Source organism: Sturnus vulgaris, chromosome 1 (genome assembly GCF_052056855.1).
Source record: "Sturnus vulgaris isolate bStuVul1 chromosome 1, bStuVul1.hap1, whole genome shotgun sequence".
NCBI classification, from domain to species: Eukaryota; Metazoa; Chordata; class Aves; order Passeriformes; family Sturnidae; genus Sturnus; species Sturnus vulgaris.
Genome location: NC_142243.1, coordinates 33828737 through 33842124, shown reverse-complemented (window position 1 = coordinate 33842124; position 13388 = coordinate 33828737). Strand labels below are relative to the sequence as shown.

The following is a 13388-nucleotide window of genomic DNA, read 5'->3' as shown; positions in this document are numbered from 1 at the left end:
TGTGTGTATATATATATATGTATAGATGAGCACATGAATACAGTGCTACTTAAATTCAGGACATGGACTCTTGATCAGGGCAGAAGACCTAAGCTGGAGAGGTATGAAACAGAGAGGGCTGAGATGAGAAGGACCCACAGTTGAAAGGAGTGGTGTAATGACATTGATAATGCAGGGAATATGCCTGTCACTTGGGTGTAACAAAGTTGTTGGAGAACAAGGCAGAAATGCTACTATGGATTGATAATACATGTAAATGTGATTGGAGTGTAAAGAACAAAAGTGTAAAAGGTAGACGTTGGATCTTTTCAAGAGTGGTAAGTGGAAATGATGATGGTAAATTACTAAAAACGCTGTGGAGAGTGATTAGAGAAAGTCCTCCATTTAATTATTTTCCCTTTACCTATTCATACAGGACCAAAAACTGCAAAAGTATCACGGAGGTTGATAAATTATATGATTTGGCACACAAGCCAACTTAAAACTAGTGCAGATTACAGCAGTTCCTGGTACTAGCTGGAGTTCCACCTGAGATAGGTATTGCTTTGAACAGCACCATGTGCACGTGCTGTGTGTTTCTGGTTTTTATACACTGGCATTGTAGGAAGATGCATTTCATGTTGTTGAAAATAGAAGTGAATGATGATGCTTTTGGATTCCTCTGGAGGGGGTGAGAGGACAGATGGTTTTCCTGTTCCCTTTGTGCCAGGTGCTGCCAGTAGTGTTTCTCTGAAGATGGAGGGTTTAGGACAAGAGGCAATGGGCAGAAAGTGATGTACAGGAAATGCCACCTGAATATGAGGAAGAACTTCTTTACTGTGTGAGTGACTGAGCACTGGAACAGATTGGCCAGGGAGGTTGCCAGGTTGCAGAGTCTCCCTCACTGGAGATGCCCAAGAACTTTCTGGACACCATCCTGTGCTATATTCTGTAGGATGACCCTGCTTAAGCAGGAAGATTGGACCAGATGATCCCTTCCAACCTCATCCATTCTGTGATTCTGGTTCTGTGAAGTAGGGGAAGACGTTAGGTTTTGTTCCTCGTTACTGTCACTGGCAGAGAGTTTCACATTTATGGAGTTTCATGAGGCCAAATTGTCTGAACCATCCTTGGTGCGGCCAAATCTGTGGTATTTTTGTGGCATGCAAGCTGAGGAGACCTGTCTAGTCCACTGAGTTCCCTTCCCTTGTGTCTGACATCATAAACCCTCACTTTGATAAAGTGAGATCTTCAGGGCACCCCAGATTCACAGATGCTGTTGGCATGGGTTTTCTGCCATCCTGTGATGAGCGCTTTCCCACCTTACCTTGGCCTTGCCTTTCTGGAAGAGGCCATGCTTTGTAAAGGGGCGAGTGTGTAGGTGGCTTGTTTTGGGGTGGTGGGGTGGGACAGGTAGCTGTGATGGGATGGGCAGTGATGGGATGGGCAGTGATGGGAAGGGCAGTGATGGGGATGGGGAGTGATGGGGATGGGCAGTGATGGGAAGGGCAGTGATGGGAAGGGCAGTGATGGGATGGGCAGTGATGGGATGGGCAGTGATGCGGGGCAGTGATGGGATGGGCAGTGATGGGATGAGCAGTGATGGGATGGGCAGTGATGGGATGAGCAGTGGTGGGGATGGGCAGTGATGGGATGGGCAGTGATGGGAAGGGCAGTGATGGGAAGGGCAGTGATGGGATGGGCAGTGATGGGGTGGGCAGTGATGGGGTGGGCAGTGATGGGATGGGCAGTGATGGGATGGGCAGTGATGGGATGGGCAGTGATGGGATGGGCAGTGATGCGGGGCAGCGGGACAGGAGAGAGGGATGCGAGGTGGTGCGGGCAGGGGCCGCTGCCTGCAGAGGGCTCTGTGACACCGCGTTTTCCCCGGCCAAGTGCGGCGAGGGCGGGGGAAGGGAGTGCTGGGGCAACGCTTCCAACAGTCTGGTCTTAGTCTGGTAAACAGACTAGGAATTGTGGGCTAAGTCCTTTTCCTCAGGCTTTGCACCAAGGCTGAGATCAGATGACTCAGTCCGGACTCATTATTTTAATAGCCTACAGCTAGTTCACATAGCAGCGGGAGTCCACAAAAAAGGCATTTAATTGTTGAAACTCAAACTGGTACATTGTAACTGCAGATTATAGTATTCAGATTTAAGTGATTCAAGTAATTTATAAAGCTTTTGCACAAGCAAACTGAAAGTTAAAATACTGATATTGTAATAAAAAGTAAATAAAACATACTTTTGTACGTTAAGACCCAATTAAAGAGCATGATTTAATTTAACAAACTTAAAACAGGCAGGTGATATTTGCCAACATTACTACAGCTGTGTTTTACATTAGGAAATTAATTAAAATAGTAATTTATACTTTTTTCCACTTGCAAGTCTTGGGCCTTTCTGTATTACACCATCTATTTTCTCTTCATTCATTGTGTTAAGGTGCGTTTGTAACCTCGTTTAGCTTGCATCACAACTTTGGGTTTTTTTTTTTCCTTACCTAATGAAAAACCGGCTTTCTGCAATAATGCCAGCGAAGCAGATCAAACAGGGCTGAAGGAACTTCCCTGCTGTCTGCCTGAGAAGCAGTGCATTGTTAGTTATTCAGATGTCAGTCCTTCTGCATCCTAGCAGGGTTTTGCTGGTTTCATCAGATCACTCGTGGGAGGGTGGCTGCCAGTGAGGGATGCAAGGGAATGGTTTCCTGTTAGACTGAGCAAAGCTGGGGGTGTTTGCTGCACTCCCATACGTGCCTGGGTCTGGTGCAATGGCACACTGTGAGGCTAACAGGGACAAAATTTCAAAATGCAAATCAGTGTTCTGCTTTTATACCTCACAGCTGAATAATGGGATCTCGGGAGCTATTCTTAGTTCTTAGGTACTTCCCCCTCATGAACTGTTAACTTTGTCTGTCAAATCAGCTTGAATTGTAGAAAAGTACAATTTTTTTCAAATAGCACATAACTACCGAAATGAGAGTTCGTTATTCTGTTTGTATGAAAGAGCAAACACGCATGTGATGGTTATCTTCTTCCTTCTCCACTTTTCCTTCACCTGAACTTTGTTACCTTCAAGGAGGAATCTTTTGTGTTGGCTGTTTTATAGACATGTGACTCATTGCAGCAGAGTCTGAAGAATTGGGAATGTTCAATTCACCATTTCAGTGAATTGTTCATAAGTTGCTATCGTCCTTTCAAACAACTCACGATGCCTGAAAACTTGGTTTATTAAGACCAGACATTTCACATTCCTAATGTTAAGATTGCTGCAATTTTCCATTATAAGCTTTACCCCACCCAGTACTCTGAATACAGATTTATAAATCAGTTTCAAAAAATGTCTCTTCATCTAAATCTTCACTTATATTTTAAGCTTGGGAGAACATCTTTGAGCAGAATGCTCTTGCTCAAGTGGAGAATTATATTCTGTATCAGTGTTGTCACAAATGGATTTAGTTTCTTAAACAATCAAACTGTGAATGCATTGTGAGTGACTTTGGTGTCTCTGTTTTTGAAAGAAAAAACAGCATCTCTAGGTTTTAGGAATTAATTTATTATGCATCTTCTATTACCAGTTTCTTTTTGCCATATTTTTGTTGAATGGGTGTTCTGGATTGCTTGCTGCCTGGAGGAGCCAGTGCAGACACTGTATATGTGTTACATTTCTGAAAGACTGAAAAATGTGTTGGTTGGTTCATGTGTTTGATTAGTACTGTGTAAAATACTGAAGATTGTTTTATTTATATAGATTGATAATAGACATCCTTAGAGTTAATAAGCAATGCTTTGTGATAATATCTATTTTTAAATTCTTGCATGATGAATCTGTCTTTGGGTGTTGACTTGAATTCTCAGGAGAACTCAACGCAGAATGACACAAGAATAGCCAGACATAAATGGAACATTGCAAGAATAAAATATCTGATATTTCAGCTCCCTGCTTCTTAAAGCTAAAAGTCCTTAAGGCACCAATAAAATGAAACAGAGTCCAACAGTAAAAGTGTGTGTCATGCATACAGAGATCTACTTCTCTGTAGGGCTGACTGAAATAAATTGTTTTTACATAAATAGTTACAATAAGCTCTTCAAGAAGGAAAGGGGATGGACCAGTAATGGAAAAAAATACTGTATTTTAGGTTAAGCACATCTGGATGTAAAACATGCTACTGGAACTAGGCAATCTGACAGAACTGGAGCCTGTGCAGAGAGCCAGAGCAGGGCTTGTACACTACTTAGTCCCACATAAGAACTATTTTAAGATTCAAGTCGAATTTAGGACATACAGATCATTTATTTTTTATGCTATGGGCAGCTTAATTCCATTTTCAGCAAAGACATTAGTAATTTATTAAGGTTTATAATTTCTACAAATAAGACACGCACAATGTATTACCCCTGTACTTTCACTAAAGTAAAAGTTAATTTTTTTACTCTGCTTTCAAGAATTTTGCATTTCATTCATGTGAAAGCTTAGAGTAGTCTAGTAAGTCATAAAATGTGAAATAACAATATTTAAAATATTTTAAATTAATAACTGATAGGTTAATTTAGAGTATTACTGAAAAGATGCTATCAGTATTCTTTCATCTGAGATTGTCTTTAGTCATACTAAGAAAAATCATTTGGGGGTTTTGTTTCTATGATGCAAATTTAAAAACTGTCATGGTGCATTTTTTTAATTATGTGGTTTAAAAAATGCTTTAAATGAAGAAGTTCCTTTTCATGTCACATTATTTATGTCTGCTAGGATTCTCATTTTGGTCTCTGTAACATTTTATGGCTGTGTGGCATTACATTATTCCTGTATATTAACAAGGGTATGAACTCAAATGCAAGGATTCATGATGTTATATTCAAGGATTAATTAGGCAATAATGCATAAAATATCTGTTGTTAGCAGCAGGCGAGGGCTGGTGTGTTCGTTAGTGGCTGCAGGCAAAGCCAAGGCTGATAAATGTCCCAATAAGCCACTTAGTGAGTGCAGGGAGGAGATTCCTGAAAGAAGGAACTACTACATTACACTAAAGGCAGGGGTTGGCTGCAGCATCTTAAAAATCTGTCCCAACTGCAAGAAACTCTGCAAGTGTTTTACACCATCCAAATGCTCCTTTGCACCAATGGCAAAACTCTGGAATGAGCTGGATAAGAAATAAGTTGATGTCGAGGCATATAACACAGCATAATGAGCATTTCCATCGGATGTGAGGGTTATCATGACTTTTTTAACTCTCTGCATTTGTAGAAGAGGTGAAAATATCACACCAAACTATATCAAGTGGTTGCTGCCTTCCTGCTAATTCTCTCCTTCGAGTAGCTCTTTTGCTCAACTATTGCCTCTCCATGGAAATTACAGAATTTTGAAGATGCAGCTAAGTTACAGCTCCTTTCTGAAACTCACTCATTCACTTCAAGATAGGGTGGAAAAAACTGGAGGGGGGTGTGGGAGGGGAAAGGAAGAGAACTAGCAGTAGCGTAGTAGCAGTATGTTTCTAATGCTTTGGAAATTACTGTTGCTGTCTTGAATTTTAGTGAGCTCTAATTTTATTCCTTTTAAACACAGAAATGTCATTTTTTTGTTTTAAGAACATCATAAAGACAGCGTGGGCTTCTCCCTGAGTCCCTGTCATCAGTTGAGGGAATAAGTAATTAATTTTTATTATGAATGAAATACCTAAAATAAGACTGCATCTTCCCTGATTATGTTACTGTTCGAATGTTATCTATCCTGTGTACATTTTTCTGACAATTTGAAAAGAATATAAAATAAAATGCAGCCCTGAATTTTTCATTTGCTGTATTACCTAAATTCAAGAAAGAAAAGGCAAAAGTACCATGTAATCTAAAAAATAAAACCCAAAAAAAATAATTCCTGCATTTGAATTTTGAGTAAACAGCTGTTTTTGTGATGGGCTGAACATACAGCACTGATTTGTGTTTGCTTCGTTTTAATTCTAAATTAAATATTATTTTGGTGCTTCTTGAAAAGAAGATATAGGAAAATAAGTGTAAGCAGAATAAAAGAGAAGAAAAAGAAAACAAAGAAAAAAGAAGATGATGAACAAGAGCTTCTTTCCAAAAAGAAAATATTAAAATCCATATATTTAATATAATAAGCATTTAATTGATTGCGCATAATATAGTAAATAATTATAAAATTGAAAACTAGAGCTTATGTTCAGTGTTTGGTATTTTTCTTAACCGAAGTATGAAGTGTAATTCACACTGATGTTTTTGTATATTCTCAAAATCAAGAGATACTAAATTTCTTTCCATTGCTTTTAACACTGCCTTGTATTGATTAACACTGAGTAAATACATGCTTTACTGCAGGCAGTTATATGATTTGGGATGGTTTATTTTTATTCTGTTTGAGTGGTAATAGATTATTTGGCATATCACTGTTCATTAGCTCCACTTACACATTTACATATGAAATCACTCAATCTTCTCAAATCAGTTTTCCATGCTAGAAGCACAAAATATCTCCTTGGTGAATATTTTATTATGTCTTATGGTATCTTTTAAGAATGTGTGAAGAGCAGACAACTACAGTAAACCCACTGAACTCTTGTTCATATTTAGCAGATTTTCTAAGGTTGCAGCCTTGAATCTACTGACAGCAATCAGTGTGATTGAATGTTGTGTTCAAGTCTTTCAGTCAAGAGGCAGAAATGCAGTTTAAATTTTTTAAGATACATGTGCAGCCTAATAATCTCTACTACATTGGCTTAAGATGCAAATATTCAGAAAAATCTATATTACTCTATAGCTGTTTTTGTGGCAGTAACAGTTTTAGATCTTGAGAGAACTGGTTGAATAATGGAAATGAAAGAATTGTACTGGCAATGAATTATCCCTACGGCCAATAATAAAAAGAAATCTGATTCTGTCATATCTGTCTAAGATACTCATCAGTTTGTCATAAATATTCCATATTTAGGACATAGGAAAAGTTTTCATTAGATGAGTCTGAATGCAACTGGCACTGAGAATGAACACTGAATTCCCTTTTAAGACCTGATCTCAGTGAATGAGTACACTGAAGTCCTACGCAGATGTGAGGTATTTCTTCCATAAATACTGGGCTGGAAAAGTTCTTTCCAGAAACTTAGAAATTCCCTTTAATGATCTGTGTGATCTGGTTAGTGCCTGTTGTGAAATCCAATACAGGTTTGAGAGAATAATTGGGAAGGGATTATTATTTTGGGTTGTTTCTTCCCCACTTGTTGCATTTTTTTTTTTTTTTGTGAAATTAGAAAAAAAAGCAAGACCATTCAAAGGGGATTTTGTATGAATCATATACTTTAGCACTATGCAAATAATCTGTAATGTAAATAGCTTGAAGGCATGTGGGGGATTATGCATGGTTTTCATGGGGGTTTTTCCCACTGATTTTATTTTTAGGGTTTTTCTAAAACTATAATGAAAGATCTCTAAAGAAAAGTTTGTTGCTAGCTTCTGTGAAGCAGAAGGTCTATAAAGAGCTACAGAATACTTCTGTTTTCCCCACACCAAAAAGAATCATATGTGAAAGTGCCCAAGGGTGTTCATCAAATTATTTGAGTTAATGGATGGTATAAAACTTGCTCATGCATTTTCCTCATGATCACATAAATAGTGTGGCAGGACATTACTGGGGTTATTGGTTCTCTTAGCTTTGGCCCAGTGTTCCTCAAGTTCAACTAAGAAAAGCCTTTCATCCTTTCCAGGACACAAGACAGCCCAAGTCTGTGAACAAGTACTGCTGAACTCCCACATTTAGATTTCACCAGATTTTTCCTTACCCAATAGACGTTCAACTTGACAATTGTCTTTTCTTTCTGGTATTGGTTAAATCAAACCACTTTGCTGCCTTTAAAAGAAAAGATCAAGTAAAATATATGGAGGACAGATCCTGACCTGGGGAGTTCACAGAGTCCTGTCCTACTGAAATGGGGTCATCTCTTGAGAAGTGGATTCTCCTAATCCCTCTTCAAAGTAGAGATCTCCTGAAGTTTTAAAATACTGTACAACCAGAAGTTCTTTCCATCCTGGCATTTTTTTTTCCTAAACAGTGCTAATGTGATGAAGAAGACTGAAAGCTAAAATTGCAACCCCTACCTCATTATTTCTCTTGGTACAGCACGGACAAAGAATAGTATAAACATCTTGAGGCAAAAGTGGGAAAAGATTGAGGGGAGAAAACAAATACAGCAAGGACCTTAGTCTGGTGGGTGTAAAGAATAGCAAGAGAATTCATGTGTGGCTTTCATGTATGTATGTAATTTAGTAGGTAGAAATCTAGTGTGTGCCCCATCTGTCAAGTAAATCTGACCGTTTTTTGTCTAAATACTACCAGAAGGCAGCACGAATCTGTAATAGAGCACCATGGATTTTTTTTCTCCTCTTTCCAGTCAGTCAGTCTTGACGTTGAGCATGTGTCAGGCTAAGGAGCAGTCTGCTGAAATCCAAGTGATGGAAGCTCAGCATGTTCTGGTAAAGGTGACAGGCTTTCCAGGGCAGGTTAGCCAAATTAGACAAACATGAATATGACTTGAATGCTACTATAAATCTTTTTCCATAATTATCTGGTAATAAGAAAAGGAACTAATTCTGAAAACAGAACTAGTTCTGTTCTGCTATCTTTCCCAGTTGTGGGCCAGTACTAGTTGGCAGTGGTGTGGCACAGGACGGGGTGTATTTGTTATTGTCAGGTAGTGCTGTACATTTTTTTTAAGCTTGTGTGCAGCTGGACAGTGTTGCAGAGCAATCCTGGGCTTGAGTGTCTGTGTGGTGTAATCTGCTTGTTATGCAAGCTCAGAGTAATCCCCCTTCTTTCTCTTGCCATGGAGACTCATGTTTGTGACACATCTGCTGGTGTGTGTTTTAGAGACTAGACCATGAGGAAACTAAAAGTAGCAAATTAATATTCAAATCCAACCAGGTAGCTGTGATGCACCTTTACTGTCAGTGTGAATGTCTGTGGGCATGGGAACAGAGCTGGCCCCAGCAGCTGGCTTCCTGCATCAGCAGGATTTAGCAGTGAGGAAGAGGAGGAAAGGGTACTTCATGCTCTGACAAGAACTATTCGGAATACACATTCTAAAGAGTAACCTGGGTTCTTTTTTTTCCTTTTCAGTTTACCTGCAGCTCATTTTTATTACCTTACCCTCAGTCTGGGTGTGTGAGTCTAGAGCTATTAAACTGCCTTAGTGTTGTGGGTAGCACAGGTTTTATGATAAACTAACTCTGACATCATCATGTGAGTCACACTGGGGCACGATCGTGAAGCATGCTAGCAGCACAAGGAAATCTCTCAGACCGTGTTCTGTTCATTCTTGACTCCAAAGCTTTTGGGGGTGACAAGTCTCAGAAATACTGGAAAAGGTTTGATTTGAAAATGAGTTTTTTGAATTTGAGCGTAGCCTCTGCTTTTTGTGACTTTTTGTGTTGGTAACAAGAACTAACGCTGTTTGTATTATATTGCCACCTATATGAAGGGTTGTGCAACACTTTCCATTATAAGATTGTTTCAGTTGCTTATTTTGCCAACATTCATCTGTTTGGGCTGAAATTTTCCATGCTGGGTGTCTCCTTCAGGCAGAATTTCTTGGGAAAGTTTCAATAAAAATACTTGAACCATTCCAGGCAATGAGAAGGGGGTGGAACTATATTTTGCTCATGTTTATTAGAGTTGCTGCAAGCACTTGATTCAAAAATCACTGCACCTATGTTTTTTGGAGCAGGAAGTTGAATAATTAGGAAGGTTGACAGGGTGAGGAAAGAAAAAAATAGGCGCAGAAGAGATTTGTTTAGAAAGAATTTGTTCCTGCTTTATGCTCTGAGCTGTTGGCAAGAAAGCAAACAAACCCCATGCTTTTCGAACCAGGGTCAATGAATGGCTGGGAGCTGAATGATCCTCCTTGTTTCACTGCACCTATATGATGTATTGGTTTGAGGGAGAGAGGATTATGAGGTGTAAACAAACCCGTATGCAACAGAAAAGGTGTCTGAAATGTACACAGTGGCGGAACTAGAGGGGCAGGGTTGTGTAGATAATAATTTGAACATAGCAGAGGTAGCTTTGCTCAGCAAAGAGATGAATCTGAAGATGGTGAGACAGACTATCCAGGAGATGGGATTTAACCTAAGTGGTCTTACAGCTGCCTTTTTTAGTTACAGTTCATTTCCTGTTTCCTGGACATCTTGTGCATTTAAATGAGACAGGGAAAATTGTATGCAGGCATGTAATTTACAGACCAGTATTCAACCCTAATTCCAGCATGTTTCATTTGTGAACACTTGATGTTGCAACCATAATGGACTTCCAACATGAAAATTAAAGACTTAGTTGGAAAGGTCATTCTATAGCCATCACTACAATGCTTATATTTTAAGCTTTGAAGAACACTGCCATAATCAGACACACATATAATACTGCATTTCAGATAAAATACTGAAAAATGTTTTCTTTTAATCCATTTAGACAAGTTTCATTTTCAAACCCACAGCACTGCCAGTGCTTCAGCAAACATGTATGGGACTATTTGGATCTGGAAAGGTTAATTCCATACATGAGATATTGGAAACTGAACTCCTCAACAGACTCTGCCTTCCATTCCTCTCAGGTTCACAGTGTAGACAACAAATGACATTTTGGAATATACTTTACATGCTTAGCCCAAATGGGAATGAGTTAAGAGGACAGGGAGAAGTTTCAGTTATAGCTTCACATTTTCCTGGTTTTTTTATGGACTTCAACCAGAGTGGTTATAACTCAATATTATTTTAACATTGTTATTTGTGGCTGAGTTTACTAAAGAGCAACTTTCATGCTGCTGCTTTTAATATCTCACAGTTGAAGTTATCTTCCAAGTTTTCAAGGATTTATAATGTTACCATAACATTTTCTTAAGGAATAAGGCTTCCCATCCAGGGGCAAGCATACATCATAGTACAAATTGCAAAAATAGTGAATTAGACATTTCCTAGTTAGAGGAAAGAAAATGTGTACTGAATGACCACTTTATTAAGATCCTTTCGCTTACATTTTCTTGAATGAAATTTAGACTTCCATTTTGTCAATATCATCTGCACCCTTGGTTGCAGAAGAGAAATTTAACACTCAGCTATTACTGTGCATATCTGCATTTAAAATATTAACTTCATAAAAATGCCACATCTGGGCTTGACATGATGTATTGTTGTCTCAGTTCAAAGAAGATAAGCTGTCATGTCACATACCTGTTTATTACTGCCTGTGTGTTGATGTTACTTATCATGGCAAAGATCCACTTATTAATGGCTTCATGCTATGGACAGACAGGATGCATCTTTATTGCTCTAATGGTACCTAAACTTTTATGCCATAGTGTTTTGAGACCGTGGTCAAACAAATGCCTGGGTGTAACTTAACTTTTTATTCTGTATCACGTTAGTGCATACTGTTTTTATTCACTGGCAGGTGTAGTTTGTACTTCGGCCTCAAGGACAGAGGGCTGTACTGACAATGTGATTTACTTTAGCCTGTCTTAGGAATCCTTCAAGATATCCATAATTATTAATGTATATCCATATGTAGTGGAGGGGAAAGACAAAGGATTGAAATGTCTCTGGAATGCTAAGTCATGAAGTCTGACTTGCAGAGATCCAATTGTGGGGGAGCCCCAGTCTTTTCAAGTGAGAGTTAATAAAGGTGCCAGCAGCAATGCTTAGAATGTCAGCAGAAAGCATCAGGTCTTCTCTTTGTGTATACTTGGAATAAAAGTGGTCTTTTTCAGTTCAAATGTTGCTTTGTGAAAGGAATCAGAATAAAAGTGAAAAGAGCACTTTTTTATTCCGGATGAGATATCCCATGCAAAGAGCTGCACTGATGGAATTACAGCACTGCTGGTGCACACCTTGCATCGTGCTGGTGGGATTTTCCCTCTCAGCACCCCACAGAGATGAATCTTGAGATGCATTAGGCCTTCAGCAGTCTGTCCAGAGCTCTACAAAGAGACTTAATTTGATTTTCAAGAACTGAGAAATCCAGTTTGAGGAATTGCAATTTAATTAGACATCTTGTATGCCAGCCAACGTTGTCTAAAACCTGCATTAAAAGGATGTGATTATCCTGTTGAAAATTATGTATCTACACAAAGTAAATAATTCTATCCCTTTGACCTTCAGATTGAAGGTCATTTGCTGCTAACATTTTTCTCAGCTACTTTTTCACAGAATAACTGAATGTAGTTACTATAATGGACTGAGTACAACCATTATATTATTGTTTGTAATGCTGAGCTCTGCTTGGAGTTGAAAAAACTTGTGTGTTTGCACATGATGCAAGTATCTAATGTGAGTTTTATTGCAATCAGAAGTAAATAGCCCAGATGTTAAACACATAAAGCTGTTGATGGCGAAGTTTGTATTCTGTAAATTTGTGTGTTGCAGGGGAACTTGTCATGGCTGAGTTTGAAACCCCATTGGGTCACTGAGGGCAAAAAATACTTTACCTAAAGCTTGCTGCTGGACAGTGGTTCAAAGCTCTCATCCTCATGATTGTCCTTGTTCTAGATTTATGACTGATGCAGCTCGACGTGAGCAGGAGTCTTTGAAGAAAAAGATTCAGCCAAAACTCTCTTTGACTTTGTCAAGCACAGTGTCCCGTGGGAATGTATCTACTCCACCTCGCCACAGCAGTGGAAGCCTTACTCCTCCAGTCACCCCTCCAATCACTCCTTCCTCTTCATTTCGCAGTAGTACTCCTACAGGTAAGCACCTACTCTTTAATTCATCCCAAATGAAGGGAGCAGTTTTGCCATGTGGCATTTGGAGAACAGGAAACGTACTGAGGCATGGGTAAGAAGTGCCCCGAAAAATAAAACAGAAAAGCTTTGTGCTCTTTTACATTTCATCTGCAGTCCCTAAAATATGTTTGGGCGTTTCCAAATTCTTTGCTAAAACAGAGGAGGACACTAACTTTAAATGTTGCAGCTGAATTATTATATGAAGAGACAAACCTTACCAGAAATTCCAAATGTGCAAAAGACCCCTTATGTATCAGTAGGAGAGTTCTGCCTATGGTACAGTGTCAGTTAAAGATTTTAAAAAACTGGTCAGTATTGGTCAGTGTCTTCCACCCCCCCCCCCCTTCCTTTTTGTTTTGGTGTGGGGAAAGTGGAATTCATAGTAAATAGGGAGGAATGTTCTGCTGCTCTCATCATGTAGAAATTACTTTTGTTAGGAAACTATGTTCATAAAAATAAATAAATGGCAAAGGAGATCTATATTTCCTTCAAAACCTAATATTCCAGTAGTTTTCCAGGGTACAAAAGTCCTGGAATTTTTTTTGCACTGATCAGAGTAACTGAAAATTGCTGGCTATCCTGAACCAGATCTCTTGGCCTAAGTCAGTCTGATTTGCTTTAGGTAGAGATCTTGTCAG

General features: G+C 39.0%; 1 protein-coding gene across 2 annotated transcripts in view; it reads left to right on the top strand.

Moving 5' to 3' along the window:
- Positions 1-13388, top strand: part of JAZF1 (JAZF zinc finger 1) — a 186772-nt gene that overhangs the window by 144647 nt on the left and 28737 nt on the right. For both annotated transcript variants that reach the window (XM_014894084.2, XM_088163517.1), the window contains one exon: positions 12518-12714. In XM_014894084.2, the coding sequence (XP_014749570.1) occupies positions 12518-12714 (197 nt within the window). The remainder of the gene's footprint in view (positions 1-12517; positions 12715-13388) is intronic.